This window comes from Echeneis naucrates, chromosome 1 (genome assembly GCF_900963305.1).
Source record: "Echeneis naucrates chromosome 1, fEcheNa1.1, whole genome shotgun sequence".
NCBI classification, from domain to species: Eukaryota; Metazoa; Chordata; class Actinopteri; order Carangiformes; family Echeneidae; genus Echeneis; species Echeneis naucrates.
In genome coordinates this window covers 14,397,200-14,410,309 of record NC_042511.1, presented here as the reverse complement: position 1 = coordinate 14,410,309, position 13,110 = coordinate 14,397,200, and the positions used below count along the sequence as shown (strand labels likewise).

The 13,110-nt window shown below is 40.1% G+C and overlaps 1 protein-coding gene across 2 annotated transcripts in view; it reads left to right on the top strand.

Moving 5' to 3' along the window:
- The first annotated feature begins 5,007 nt into the window (after positions 1-5,007).
- The window catches only part of zcchc7 (zinc finger, CCHC domain containing 7), a 42,638-nt gene continuing 34,535 nt past the window's right edge, over positions 5,008-13,110 (top strand). Inside the window, exons 1-3 of one of the 2 annotated variants that reach the window (XM_029505281.1) lie at positions 5,008-5,074; positions 8,533-9,159; positions 10,608-10,836. In XM_029505281.1, coding sequence (XP_029361141.1) covers positions 8,638-9,159; positions 10,608-10,836 — 751 coding nt within the window. In that variant the 5' untranslated portion in view covers positions 5,008-5,074; positions 8,533-8,637. Of the gene's footprint in view, positions 5,075-8,532; positions 9,208-10,607; positions 10,837-13,110 lie in introns of both variants that reach the window. The other variant, XM_029505275.1, reaches the window with a different exon arrangement.

Genomic DNA, 13,110 nt, shown 5'->3' with positions numbered 1-13,110 from the left:
CTCAGCTCATGGGCACCCTTTAAATAAAAAGTCACATTAAATATCAACAAAATTTTCAATATGGCATCACTTTAAATAATACAATTGTGAGTGGTGCTGCAAATCAATGAGCAAAACTGCTGAATGAAAAGAGTGGATTTGAGTATGATTGTGCAGGCAGCCTCAGTGTGGTGTGGTACTTTGATTTGTTGGGAAAACCGCTCATTATGTATTAATATTGTGATGAAATTTTATACACCATGACTGAATATTCTGTATATTTTATTTTCAAGAATTGAATTTCTCACACCCACACAAAAAAAAAAAAAAACGCAACATAATAACACTGGATGCATGTTTTTCTTTCTCACTTATTCAATAGGGAACCTTCAGATTTCTCTTTTGTTTGTTTATGCTTGCTTATTGGGATTGGATCCTTAGACTGGACTGGGCCTGGACTAATGGTTTAGTACACAGACCATAAAATTGCAGAAACCCCCCCCACCCTTCCCAAACAAACTAAAACGTACATCTGAAGCAACACACGAATACTTTGCTCTTCCAGCAAAGGTAATGCCAGTTCTAGGGGCCAAAATCATGTGAGATGGACGGTGTGTGAGAAAGAACTTTATAAACTTCGGCAGAAACCAAAAGAAATATTCTTTTCTACACCGCAGAATTTCAAGCCTGTGTGACAAGTCATCAGCCCCCTCCGGCTGTGTTTTATCATTTGTTTCATTCTGCATGTGAGCTTTGCTGCTGATTAGTATATGCTCTATTTGGCATATTAACTCCAGAATCTGCCGAATCTCTTTAACACACCACCAGTGTCTTATGGTGTAAAGTTATTTGATGCTGTGATATCTATTAGCCTGAATGAAAAGATTACACCTCAATAAATCATAGCGCGAGAAAAAGAAATTGGTAAGGAGACTTTAGGGTCACAAATGCTGTACGTCCGGTATATGTGAATACCTCTAGCACAGAGGGCCCCATATGGGTGATGCATGGGAGCCATTTTTGTTCAGAAGCGCTGATCCAGGGCGAGTCTTTTTTTTTTTTTTGCAGAGGGAATTCCTCCTGCCTGGCTGCTTTGATACAGAGAGCCTGGTTGTATTTACATACATACAGTATCAAGGAAGTCTGCACCAACAACAGAAAGGAAAGCAGACCTTCTGCTACAGAACTGAAACAAGCTGATGCAACCACAGTTGGAATCTACACCGAGCAGATGTTAGACATGTTTTTCACTTAATTAGCAATAATTTTTGAGGCTTAATTTTCATTAAAAAATATTTGTTCTGCAGACTCTCAGCAAATGTTCTCTGAGGCTTTGGTGACATTTTAAAACCCTCCGAAATCCCTAAAATATTTAGTTTGCCATCATGGTAGAAAAAGGAAACCAGAAAACTTCATATTTATGAAGATGACTGGCAGTAAATCACAAAATTAAAATAATTATTTTATGTGGCTCAGTGAGCAATTTATCAACGAACTGTGTCTAGTAAGGCCAATATTGATAACTGGAAAATATTTGCACAGTTTCTGTAAAATAGTGACTTCAGTCTTTTATCATTCTGACTGGATCCCAGCAGTAGTGGTGTCAAGGTCACTGTTAGCTTTTTTTTCCCAGTCTTCAGACAAACACTTCTGGCCATCAGTTGGAGAATAATGCCAATACATGAGCGCACCTGACAAGAATCCTCCTTTAATGAAACCCCTCATCCCAAGTGTTGGCTGCAGCATCTGCTGCCAAATGAAAGTGGGATCTACCACGGCACATACAAACACCATCAAATGAGAGCAATGACATGCTTCTTTTAGCCCCTATTCTTCAATAAAGATCATTCATCACGCAGAACCATCCCTCTGGAATGTGTGATTGGAAATCAGGGGACTTTAAATCCCTGTCCCGGACACTCCATCCATCTTCAACACACCACTGGTCTGGACGCTCAGAGATGAACTGCTGAACCAGATGCCTCCATTCATCCAGTCTCCTCCACCTCCACCTCTCCCTCTCTCTCTCTCTCTCTTTTTTAAATAATAATAGGAAATACCAGCAAATGCATGGAAGCCAAAAATCAGACAGCCACATCACAATTTCACCGAGGCAGTGAGGCATCCCAAACCTGCATCCAATTTAGACAGATATTGGGAGCAGGGGAGGCAGAGAGCCCCATATGCACTGCCCAAAAACAAAACAGATGCAGGATATTTAGTGTGTGTTTATGTGTCAGACGTACACATGGGCTAAAAGAGATGATAGTGCTGAGACAGGCGGTGCGGCCTAACCTTTGGAAGGAAACAATCCAACGCTGTGATGGCCTTTCCTTTACTGACACGGTTGGAGAAACCTCTAGAATCAGATGGCATTCACTCTCTGATTCCCTATCAAAACGCCATTCGCTCAGTATTATTACAATGGGGACGCCTATAGGTAGATATACAGAGTTCACAATTATTCTCATGAAATGAAGGGGAGGAAAAGATGGATGTTAATGTTACACAGTCTGCATGAGAGCTAGGATGGCATAATTTTGCTGTAGTCTATGTGTTATAAATATGACTGATGGCGATAGCTAGTCTGTTAAATTACATTTACATATAAATTTACATTCCCATCAACATGTAATAATAGCACAAGCCTAAAGGTCTATGATAGTTCCTCAGACATGAATGCACACAACCAATGAACACACAGACATATTCTGACATTTCATAACTAATATTTGTGTCTTATTGAGGAGGTTGAAAATACCATGCATCCATCAGACTGACAATAGTCCATATGGTGAAAACATTGGGCCCAGCTGGATGTTTTGTCTGCAGAAGGAAACGAAATGATGCCCCACAAGTTTTCCAAATTAACTTCGATAATGACATTTTATCATCAGAGTACGTATTTCATAATAATGTAGTCTCACGGTATTCAACAAGCACATAGAATGTGTTCAATGAGTTAAAATATAGAACAGCGGGAGAGAGGTGGGGCCGACAAGCATTATGGTAGGAAATTACTTTTACAATGAAACTGGTTCGTAAACCTACAGCTTTAGAGGGACTTCAAACCACAGCAAAACAAGAAGCTATTTTCATATACTGTTAGCATAAGAAAACAGCAAACGAAACCAGGTAGCTGTGTAAGCATCGCATAGATGCTCCTGTGGGCATTTAGGACATTATACTGATTTAAAGGCCGGAGCTACTGTGCTGCTGTTGAAAGAAAAGGTCATCCAGAGCCAAGAAAAGGTGTTGTGTGTAAGACACTTCATGGGAGCTATCTTTAAGTCAAGCTTACAAAGATACCACAAACTAGTTCACACACCTAGTTTTCTATTTTGAACTAAATTCAGTCCTAAAGCCAGAAGGGCCTCCCCCCACCCATCTCTTCCCCAGGACCAGGCCTGCGATCTGACACAACCAGCAAGGCTTCAGTATAGCAGACACAGAGCTACAGACAATGAATACTTTAAAACCAAGATCTTTTAAAATAGCAAAGCTTATAATGTGTTTTGTAACTGCATGGCTGCTGGTTCAGTCTTACCTTTTCTTGGTCATTTCCTGTGATCCTTACTCAAGGAAGACTTCTACTTCTGGTAAGGAATCAGTCCAATTTCCTTTGAAAACAATCTAAAGTTTTTGTGCTAATATTTTCTACTGGGTCAGCCATTCGTAAGTAAACTTCAATTGAGAAGATTCCAGTTCTTCATTTCGCGGTCGCCATATTGTTTTTTTTTTTGTTTTTTTTAAACCAGAAGAAACCATGTTTGGAGGAGAAGGTGGAGCCGACGAGCAGTCAAGATGGATAATGTGTCAAACACGTTTACAAAAGTAATTGATAAAGTAGAGAAAATGTGGCCATTTTCCCATAGATTTCTCTTTTTGTGACAAGCGGGGTCTCCATCTCAACATTATTAAGTTTATTTATTAACCTTTACTTATCGCCTCTGTCCACCTGAGCAAACATCCGGGATGCAGGACCGGCGATTTAAAAGAAAAAAAAAAAATCACTTATCTTCTTCTTCGGATATAATTTAGTAATTTAACATTTTGGCTCATTACCGCCATCTTCTGTTTGCGTAACAGTCAGCGTTAACAACGTTGACGTTCAAGGCCAAGAGTGGTCTTTCCAACCAAATCCCTTGAAAACATGTTCGACTAAAATTATAAGCGCGGTTGATCATATGCTAAATACAATACAAGAAATCATCAACTGATGTAGTATGCATAGGAAAACAAATGGGTCACATGATATCAAAATATTTATAGCAATAATAATATTTTGTATCAGATGTTGAGTTTGTTCACATCAAATCTCCATCTGCAATCTCCAAATGTGCCATATTTAAGTGTTTCTGACATTTTAGAGGTGATTCTTGATGGTACAAAAATCAAGGAATATTTAGTGAGAGGCAGTTCTGTTGGTGAGAAAGGTCAGAGGAGAATAGCCTCGTATGTTGGGCCAAAATGAAAGGTTAGAGCAACCTGGGTCTGAATCCAATACATCCTAAAGCCAAGGACACAAAGCATCAAAATTAAATAAAAAATTATGTAATTCAATCATGTCAACAACATTTAAGTATCTGTCTGTAAGAATTAAAGCTTGTTTGACAGCAGACAGAGACCATCCGCAGTGTTAGTATGATGTAATAAGAGTGTATACTATTTCATACTGGACATAATGTCCAACTAACACAATGAGTAAGACTGAAGTCTTTGTAAAAGTCGTTCGTGTTTCAGTTGATTTTGATATTTCCTAAACATTTAGACTAAATTAAGATTTTAAATGAATACAGATTCATTTAGGCTAATTCGTTCATCGGGGCGTTACAATGTTTAGTGCCTGTATTTTCTGAAACATATTGTAAATCACTCCAGTCCAGAAAAACCGTCCAGCTGACCGATAAGCAGTCTATTCGCGACAACACGATGTCCCATCGCAAACATGACTGAACTGAAGGACCGAGGGAAACGTTCCGGTCGGCCAACCTTTTTCCCCCGGACAAACCCGGAAATAGTTGGTCCGTCCCCGTCCGGCCAGAGGCAGGAGAGCAGCTCCGACACCTGTAAGCTCTCCAGTTTGACGATAAAGGTGAGCTCCGGTTCGCTGTGATTTCATATGATACGTGTACACCGGTGGCTCCCACCACAGCGTCATTTACTCCGACCGATTGTGTCTTTTCGTGCCCGATTGAGGCTGCGGTGTTTGCTTGTTTACATCCCACCGGCTCCTCTTAAACACGTGGACAGACAGGAGGAGCACATGCTAATCAGCCCCCATGTGAAAAATAACCAGAGGTAAACCCTGCCGAGATGCAGCTTTTGACTTCTCGGGTGTTGTGGGGCAAAAACAAGTCCCCTGCGTGTAGCACGTGCATCATACCGAGTTAACTGAGTGTTTCTGCCGGATTGTTAGCATCCGGAAGCTAGCCGCAGCTATCCCAACCCTGCTAACTACAGGCAGAGTAAACACAAGCGGAGGTTTCTCATAGTCGGGCAACTATAGACTGGAAGTTCAGGACAGCTGCCCGTCACAACAATCCGTTTCCCTGAAAAACCCACCAACCTGACAACATCTTTCAAACCACTGAAGTCGTTTCTTAATTCAAATGGGACACACAGCAAGCACTTTTCATAAAAGTCAGAACACTGAACTGTGGCAAACCAACAACATACCGTCATGATCTCAACTGTCACATGAACTAAATGTATAAAGTGAAAAGGATGAGAGTGAGGCTAAAGCAAGCCTGTTAGGATTATATGTAGACTGCAGGAAAATAAATAAATACACAATACAATTACAGCAGTGCATTTCGACATGAATAGTCAGAAAATAAACGTACTGTGTATAAAAAAACAAAAACAAAACTATGAGCAGTCTCAGCGTGGAAGAAAGAAGGCTTTGGTGTCAGGAGTCCTCTCTCCAGCTGTCTGGCATATAGCAGTGAAGGAGAGGGCACCGGCTGGTACATGACGCGTTTCACACATAAAGGGACTTATGCTTTCTACAAACATACACTTCATGCTGCATTTCCAATCCAGTCTGTTGTGGTGCACGTGATTCCACTGTATCCCTCCTCTTCCTCTACTTCCTCTGGCAAATTGTGTTCCCAAAGATCCCTTTTTAAATGGGATAGTATTAACACAGAAGTGATGATTCAATTTGTTTTTGACTCCATCAGCAAGCTCATACTGGGCACACACACTAGTTTGGATGAAAGTCCATACTTACTTCAATAGAACAAGAGGGCGCATGGAGTCCCTGTTTACCACTGTGGTCTCCATGGTAAAAAGACACACATATTTGCCATTGAGAATCTCAACAGCAACAAAAATAAAATTGACTTATTTAATGTGATAAATACGGCTGTAACACACTAAGATCTAGTGGCATCACCTTATCTGTATGGACTGCTTGTATTTTTATTAGTGACTTATTGCCTCCACAGAAAACAATTTTATTGCTAATTGTACAAGCAAGCTGATGAATTACCAGAAATTTATATTAACATGATATTCTTGCCGTGCTACATAGCCTATAACAATGTGTACATAAAAAAAAATGTGCATTTAAAATTTGATTTTGTGCACAAATCTAAACGATCAAAATGAAAAAGCATAGTTATGTGGAAGGATTGATTTAGTATTGTTGTTGATGTTATTATTAATGCACTACCACTACTGTAATGTTTTAGTTGACTGAGGTGAAACTTCTTTTAACTTTTGTATTACACCTTTGGATCATTTTATGTAAAACTTCAATCTGCAGAGAAACCTGGAACTATAGCTGTAAAATAATTGCGCTGGTATTAAATGCCGACTGATGCTGATATAAGTCAAGAAGAACTTCAATAATACATGCCTTTGTTTTTCTTTGTGGAATGTGTCAGCATATGTGGAAAAGCCCTTTGTAATATGAGCTATCCCACATTTACAGATGCAACACAGCTAACGGGAGAAATATCAAGATGTCAAGTACAGTGTGTATATACTCACACACTCCTGAGCAGGGCTTGAATTAGGCTGATTAAATGAAGACACTTGTGTTTTCAGACCATGACTGCACAATATCTTACATCCCACCACTGTAAGACACAGTTTGTCATTTGTTGGCTGCAGGTCCGTGTTCACTACCAAACTTTAAAACTGTCACTTTCCCTCACACCCATTACCTCCTCAATTCAAACTCTTCTTTCTGTCCCTTTAATCCCTGGCAGGCAGCTTGTGACTGTCGTGCGTGGCGTTTCTGCAGTGTGTGCGGTCTGCGAGCCAATCATTTCCAACCATCATGGCACAGACACGCAGGACTGGACAGAGCAATGGGCTGATGCCCCCTCTGTGTCCAGTCTGTAAGTGTGTGTTATAAGAGAGTAACTTAGAGACAGCGATTGGGGAAAATTAGCCACTGTGTGTTTTACGAGTAGATGAGTTCAATGTTTCTAACATAAGAAATCAATGTGGGCCTGATTTCACCAACGCTAAAAATAATCTGTTATGTTAAGTGCTGGTGAAATCTCCAGACAGATGATAAACCAGCATCCAAGCTGTGTCTTTACACCAAAGCTCTGATGAAATTGGTCTACAGATTTAAAAAAAAAAAAAGAAAAAAAAAAGAGCACAGCTGAACCGTGCTCGCTTTCAGCTTTGTTAACAAGCCCTTATGGATTTCAGAACGAGACCGAAATCTGTGCCCTTCCTGTAATTGATGCTGGCCTGTGTCCACTTATTTTTCAGTGCTCTAGATTAAATAACTATCTTCGGGCAGAAATTAATAATTGTTTTCATTATTGGTTAATTGATAATTATTTTTGTATATTGAAACTTCTTAAAAAAATAAAATCTCCATCACAGGTTCAGGTTATTTCCTAAACCTAAATATATGTTATATATTTACATTAAAGATATATTGACTTTATTCTTGTTTCTTCAAGAAATACGTTAAATCCACATATTTGAGAATCTGGAACCAATGAAAATTTGCCAGTTTTGGCAGAAATATTTGGAGCAATTTATTGATAATCAAATAGATGCTATTCTAATTTTCTAACAAGCAGTTAATTGATATTTGCTAAATGGAGGAACTTATTTCAGGGCCCAAAGAAATCATGATCTTGGGATAACTTTGGAGCAGATATTTAGAGCAGACCTATTACTGGGAGATATTCATGCATGTCTTCAAAGGCTGAATTTATTGCATCTATCAATATATTGTTATTTAGCATCAGTTTTGAACTTCCAGCTGGACATTTGGGCCTTGTATCTGGCCTTTCAGTACCTGAGCTGAGTTTCAGGGAAAAGCCTGAGAGCAAATGCAGAACTGCACCAAGATGGTTTTTGGAACCTAAAATTGCAACTATATCTTCTTATGGAAACTTAAAATCAAAACCTGAAAAGTGTCAAATATGGTACTATGCATTCTTAACATGTAACTTGATTGCAAATGTTTTAGTAAAATTTAATGCATTGTTTTCTGCATTATGCCAATGTTAATTTCAATTAATTGGTTATGTCAGCCCACATTTATTTTTGTCTGTGCTTTCATCCCCACAGCCAGCTGAAGCCACTGCGGTCACCATCAGTCCATCTGTGAGTGAGTGAGTGAGTGACGGACTGTGTGGCTGTTGTTGAAGTGTGCGAATGTAAGTTTTTAGAGTGATGTACAGTGATTGTCAAGACCATGAGGAGTTGGAGAATGAGCTGTACCAAGAGGATGATGGAGACTCTGATGGGTCAGAGGCCAACAGTGAGCTGGAGTTCCACCTCTATAGCCAGCTCCATTACTCCTCTAATGCTGGGGAGATGGAAGTACAGGAGAGAGGTGAGAACGCTGGGGGCCACGAGGGCCAGCAGGTAGAAGTGACGGACAAAACGTCAGGGTCTGATGGAGATCAAGAAAACACTGGAGATAATGGACCCAAATCACCTAATACCAGCAAGCCACGGCGATGCCTGAAGAAGAGGAAGGAGGGAGAAAAATCAGACAAGCAGAAGAGGGGGAAACATTGTCCAAAAGATCAGACGCTGTCATCGTCTCTCTTTGAGGAGGTCATTGTGATTGACTCCAGCCCTGAGGTCATCTCCGTCTCTGATGATGACGACACTGCTGAAGACCAAGGAGTCTGTGCCCTTAAGGGTCAGAGTGCTCACCAGCTCCAGACTTCCACCCCAGTACATCAGGTACAGGCCAGAGAGCGAGCTACGTATGATCTCTGTGATTGCTCTAATGTATGTACTTATCAGCAGTATCATTCACACAAGTAGATTCTGTTAAGCTGGAGATAACTACTGAACTACATTTTCCACTGGCTTTATTATACAGGCCCTTTTTATGCTGAATGAGAGAAATCAAGGACCAGAGATTAACCCTTTAAGATTACCCAAATGGCACATTTAATTGAATTGACTTTGTTAATGTGAGTGCAATAAAATGATCATGACTAAAAAGCTAATAATAGTACATTAGTTAAACTATTAAGAAAACTTCATGTTGGAAGAAAAGCGATAAAATCAACTCTTTTACCCGCTATCTCCTTTCCACCACCTTGACGTTAAGGTCATATTGTTTGCTGGAATAGCTGTCAGTTAAACCTTAATCAGGCTTCTAGTACCTAATGGTTTAGTCTAATGACCTTGGATGATATTAAAAACTCTTCATGTTGCGGCTACAGGCCCTCCCAAGTCTTAAACCAGCCCCTCTCCATTCGAGCAGTGGTGCCTGACCATCAACATCAGCCTTAAGAGGGAGGATGATGGAGGATATGTTTTACATTGATTCACTGTTTAATTTTGGGAATAAGATGAATTTATTAAGAAACAAACTTTTTAAATTAGTTTCCTCAGAAATATTTTGACCTATAACAACTTTGCTTTATTTTCTCTTATAATAACAATTGCCCTATAAAGGATTTAAATACATTCAAATACTTTTTTGTACAGGGAGGATGAGCAGTATAGAGATAAAGACTCATAAATACTATGATTCATATAAAATGTTGCTCGTGCCATGTTGTTGAAGTAGTATAAACAGCAGGCAGATTCTGTTTTTTAGGTCTCACTATTATATGAAGTACACAGTGAAACTGACTTGTGGCTACACGTTTATTCTTGCATATTGATTAAACACTTATTCTCACCATCACATGACATTGGGGAGGAATCCCATGTGTATAAACTGCCCATAGTGTTGGTTGTTTCAGGGGTTAGATGTGCTGGGGATGTACAGTCTAACACCCCACACATACAATTCTGACTTCAGTACCTTTAAAGATGGTCTTTGACTAACTTGATCAGAGTTTGATGGATTTTTCCATAATTATGTAAATTTATCATTGCTCTCCACACCAACTCAGGCAGTAAGGGGTGTCTGGGGAAACAAAAAGGGATTTTCCTGCTCAAAAATGTAAAGATGTGCACCTGATTTACTTATGTAACCATACTCAACTCAACATATGTAGATGGACTATATTTTTTGCACAGAAGCAGGACTGTAGGTTTTGCCTTTCATGACTTATATGTGAAAGTTGTCAAAAATAGATCACATCATGATCAGATGTTTTTCCACTGTGCTCTGCATGCATACTGCTTAAACTTGACTTGTACAGTATGGTTGTTGTTTGGCCACCTAGGTAGACCAGCTAAGGAAGAGAAACTTCGCTGTCCCAGTGACTGTGGTTTCCAGCAGCTCAGAATCAGATTCAGAAGAGTCTGAATCCACATCTGAATCAGATTCGTCTGACTCTTCTGATTCAGCGGATTCAGACTGCCTGGAGAACTGGATGATCCTGGGTCGAGGGAAGCAGGATGGAGACCAGTCCATCTCACTCAACCTGGAGGGAGGGTCTGACAGCAATGCAGGTGTGTTTGGTTTTTAGATCGGACCTCGTTTATTTGTTTCTGTACGTGTCTGCCTTGGGTATGTTGTCTATTGTTCACACCTTTCTGATATGTTTTTATGCATTTGGTCGTGTATGAGACCTGGAGAATAGAAGCAGTGAGTAATTTTGTATGGTCCAGCTCATTCAGAACACTTAGCCTACCTGCAGCACATTGATAAGGAGCGCCCACAACAATGGATGACACCATGAACATTCTGTGAGTGCATGTTTCTATGTACATATGCAGCATCTGTGTCTGCATGTTTACGAATTTGTAAGCTCTTAGTATTCCTGGCACTGTCTGCCCAGCCGCTCTGTTCTCTGATCCATCTTTAAGTATGGCTGTGTGCATTACGTATTGATATGTGCGCACGGGCCTGTGTGAATGTGAATATTTGTTTATAAAATATTCCACTTCTAATCGGCATGCATGTGTACATACACACCCATACCAACAGTCATAATGCTAATGCCAAAAACAAACAAACTGAGAGACAACAACGGAGGAGGAGAGGGAGGGGAGATTGGGAGAGATGGGAGTAATCAAAAAATGAATAAAAATGTTCCCTGCAAATCTCTTCAGATCTACACATTATCTTAACCTGCAGCCTCAGCAACCTCTCCAGCTACTCTCCAGCTCGAAACCCCCCCCCCCCCCCCCCCCCCCCCCCCCCCCCACTCCCTCCTACCTAACACTCTCCCCATCTCATTCTTTTATCCTATTTTCTCACTATTGTGCTCTCTCTCCCGCTCTCCCTCTTTCTGTGTCTCTCTCACTGTTTCTTCCTCATTTGAATTTCCCTGGGCTGATGTTTCTGCAAGAGTGCTCACTGCCTCCTCTACACACAACTGGGCTAAAGGAGGGGGTCTAGAGTTAGTGGGAAGGCTGGAGGTTTTGGCCTGGTTTTGGGAGGAAAGGAGGATTTTAGGTCTGTGTCTCTTTCTCTCCCTCTCTCTCGTTTGGCTTCTCTCTGTGATCTTTGGAGCTTGACCTCATATCTGCACATGGGGGACCATGGGGGGCCATGGGTGTGGTGTGGAAAGGGTCTTAAAGTGGGAGGAATGAGGGAGGGTTTTGTTGGAGAAAAAAAGAAATAAGGACATTTTCGGAATGAGTCTCAACAATCTTGTGCCTTAGCTATATGTGATGCACTAATTCTGAGGGGGAGATTTTGTTTTGTTGTGTGTTCACATAAAAGGGGGCAAAAATGAAATGAATTTAATCATTTCACAAGTTCAAAAGCAACAATGGATTGATCCTAAAAAGAATGAAGTCTAATATTACATATTCCTTCATGCTACTGACTTCTGTTATATATATATATATATATATATATATATATATATATGTAAACAAATTAGGAAGCCATAAAATGTGTTATATTAACAGTCCTGCCACGTGCCAAGGTCATGTCCTGGCTATATATGGCCATTAGTGTTAATTTTGCTAGTCCTAGTGCCCAAAACAAAAACTGTGAATGAAAGCATAATTTTGTGTTTAAGGTTACTATGTCCAGAGGCCACTAGGTACAGATAGCATTGTTAGTCTTGGTCTTTTCAGGGGATTTGTTAACAAGTAGGAAAATATGGAATTCCCCAGAACTAAAGGAGCAGGAGGGCAAGAGAGGCCTGTCATCAATGCCCTTTTCATTATAATGCGCACTAAACAGTATGTGTAGCAAATATATGCTTGACTTTTGTGCTGTTAATGCAGACAGAGCTATCCCATAATTCTTTCCATAAGGGAAATGAAGGAAATGGTCACAACTGCAAAATGTTCAGCAGCAGCTACAAGGACTTTTGCAAAACTGAACGATTAAGATATTTTCCTGAGATAAACATCTGCACTCTCTGCTGTTAGTATCAAACAGTGACGTGTACTGATTTCATATACAGAAAGAGAAAAAGCACATAATAAAACTGTGTATTACTCTACACATGTAAAATAATGTGTACTGTGCAAAGTATACATTATACAAGTATGAGTAGTACCTGCAGCACACTTGTTGTGTTCCATTTTTGTTCCATTTGTTTTTTTTTTTTCCTCTCACCAGGTGAAGGCTTCATACTTTTAGTTTCAAATACTTGGGCGAGAGGGCCAATGTCAGGTCACCAAGATGTGGCTGGTTGAATTTCTATGGTTACGGTAGCATTTACATCCATAACCTGCGGATGTTGGATAAATAAAAAGATTGTTTTCTCTTTTTATCTGCCGTGTTGCATGTTGAATCTTTTGGGTAGGTGCTAGCTTGTT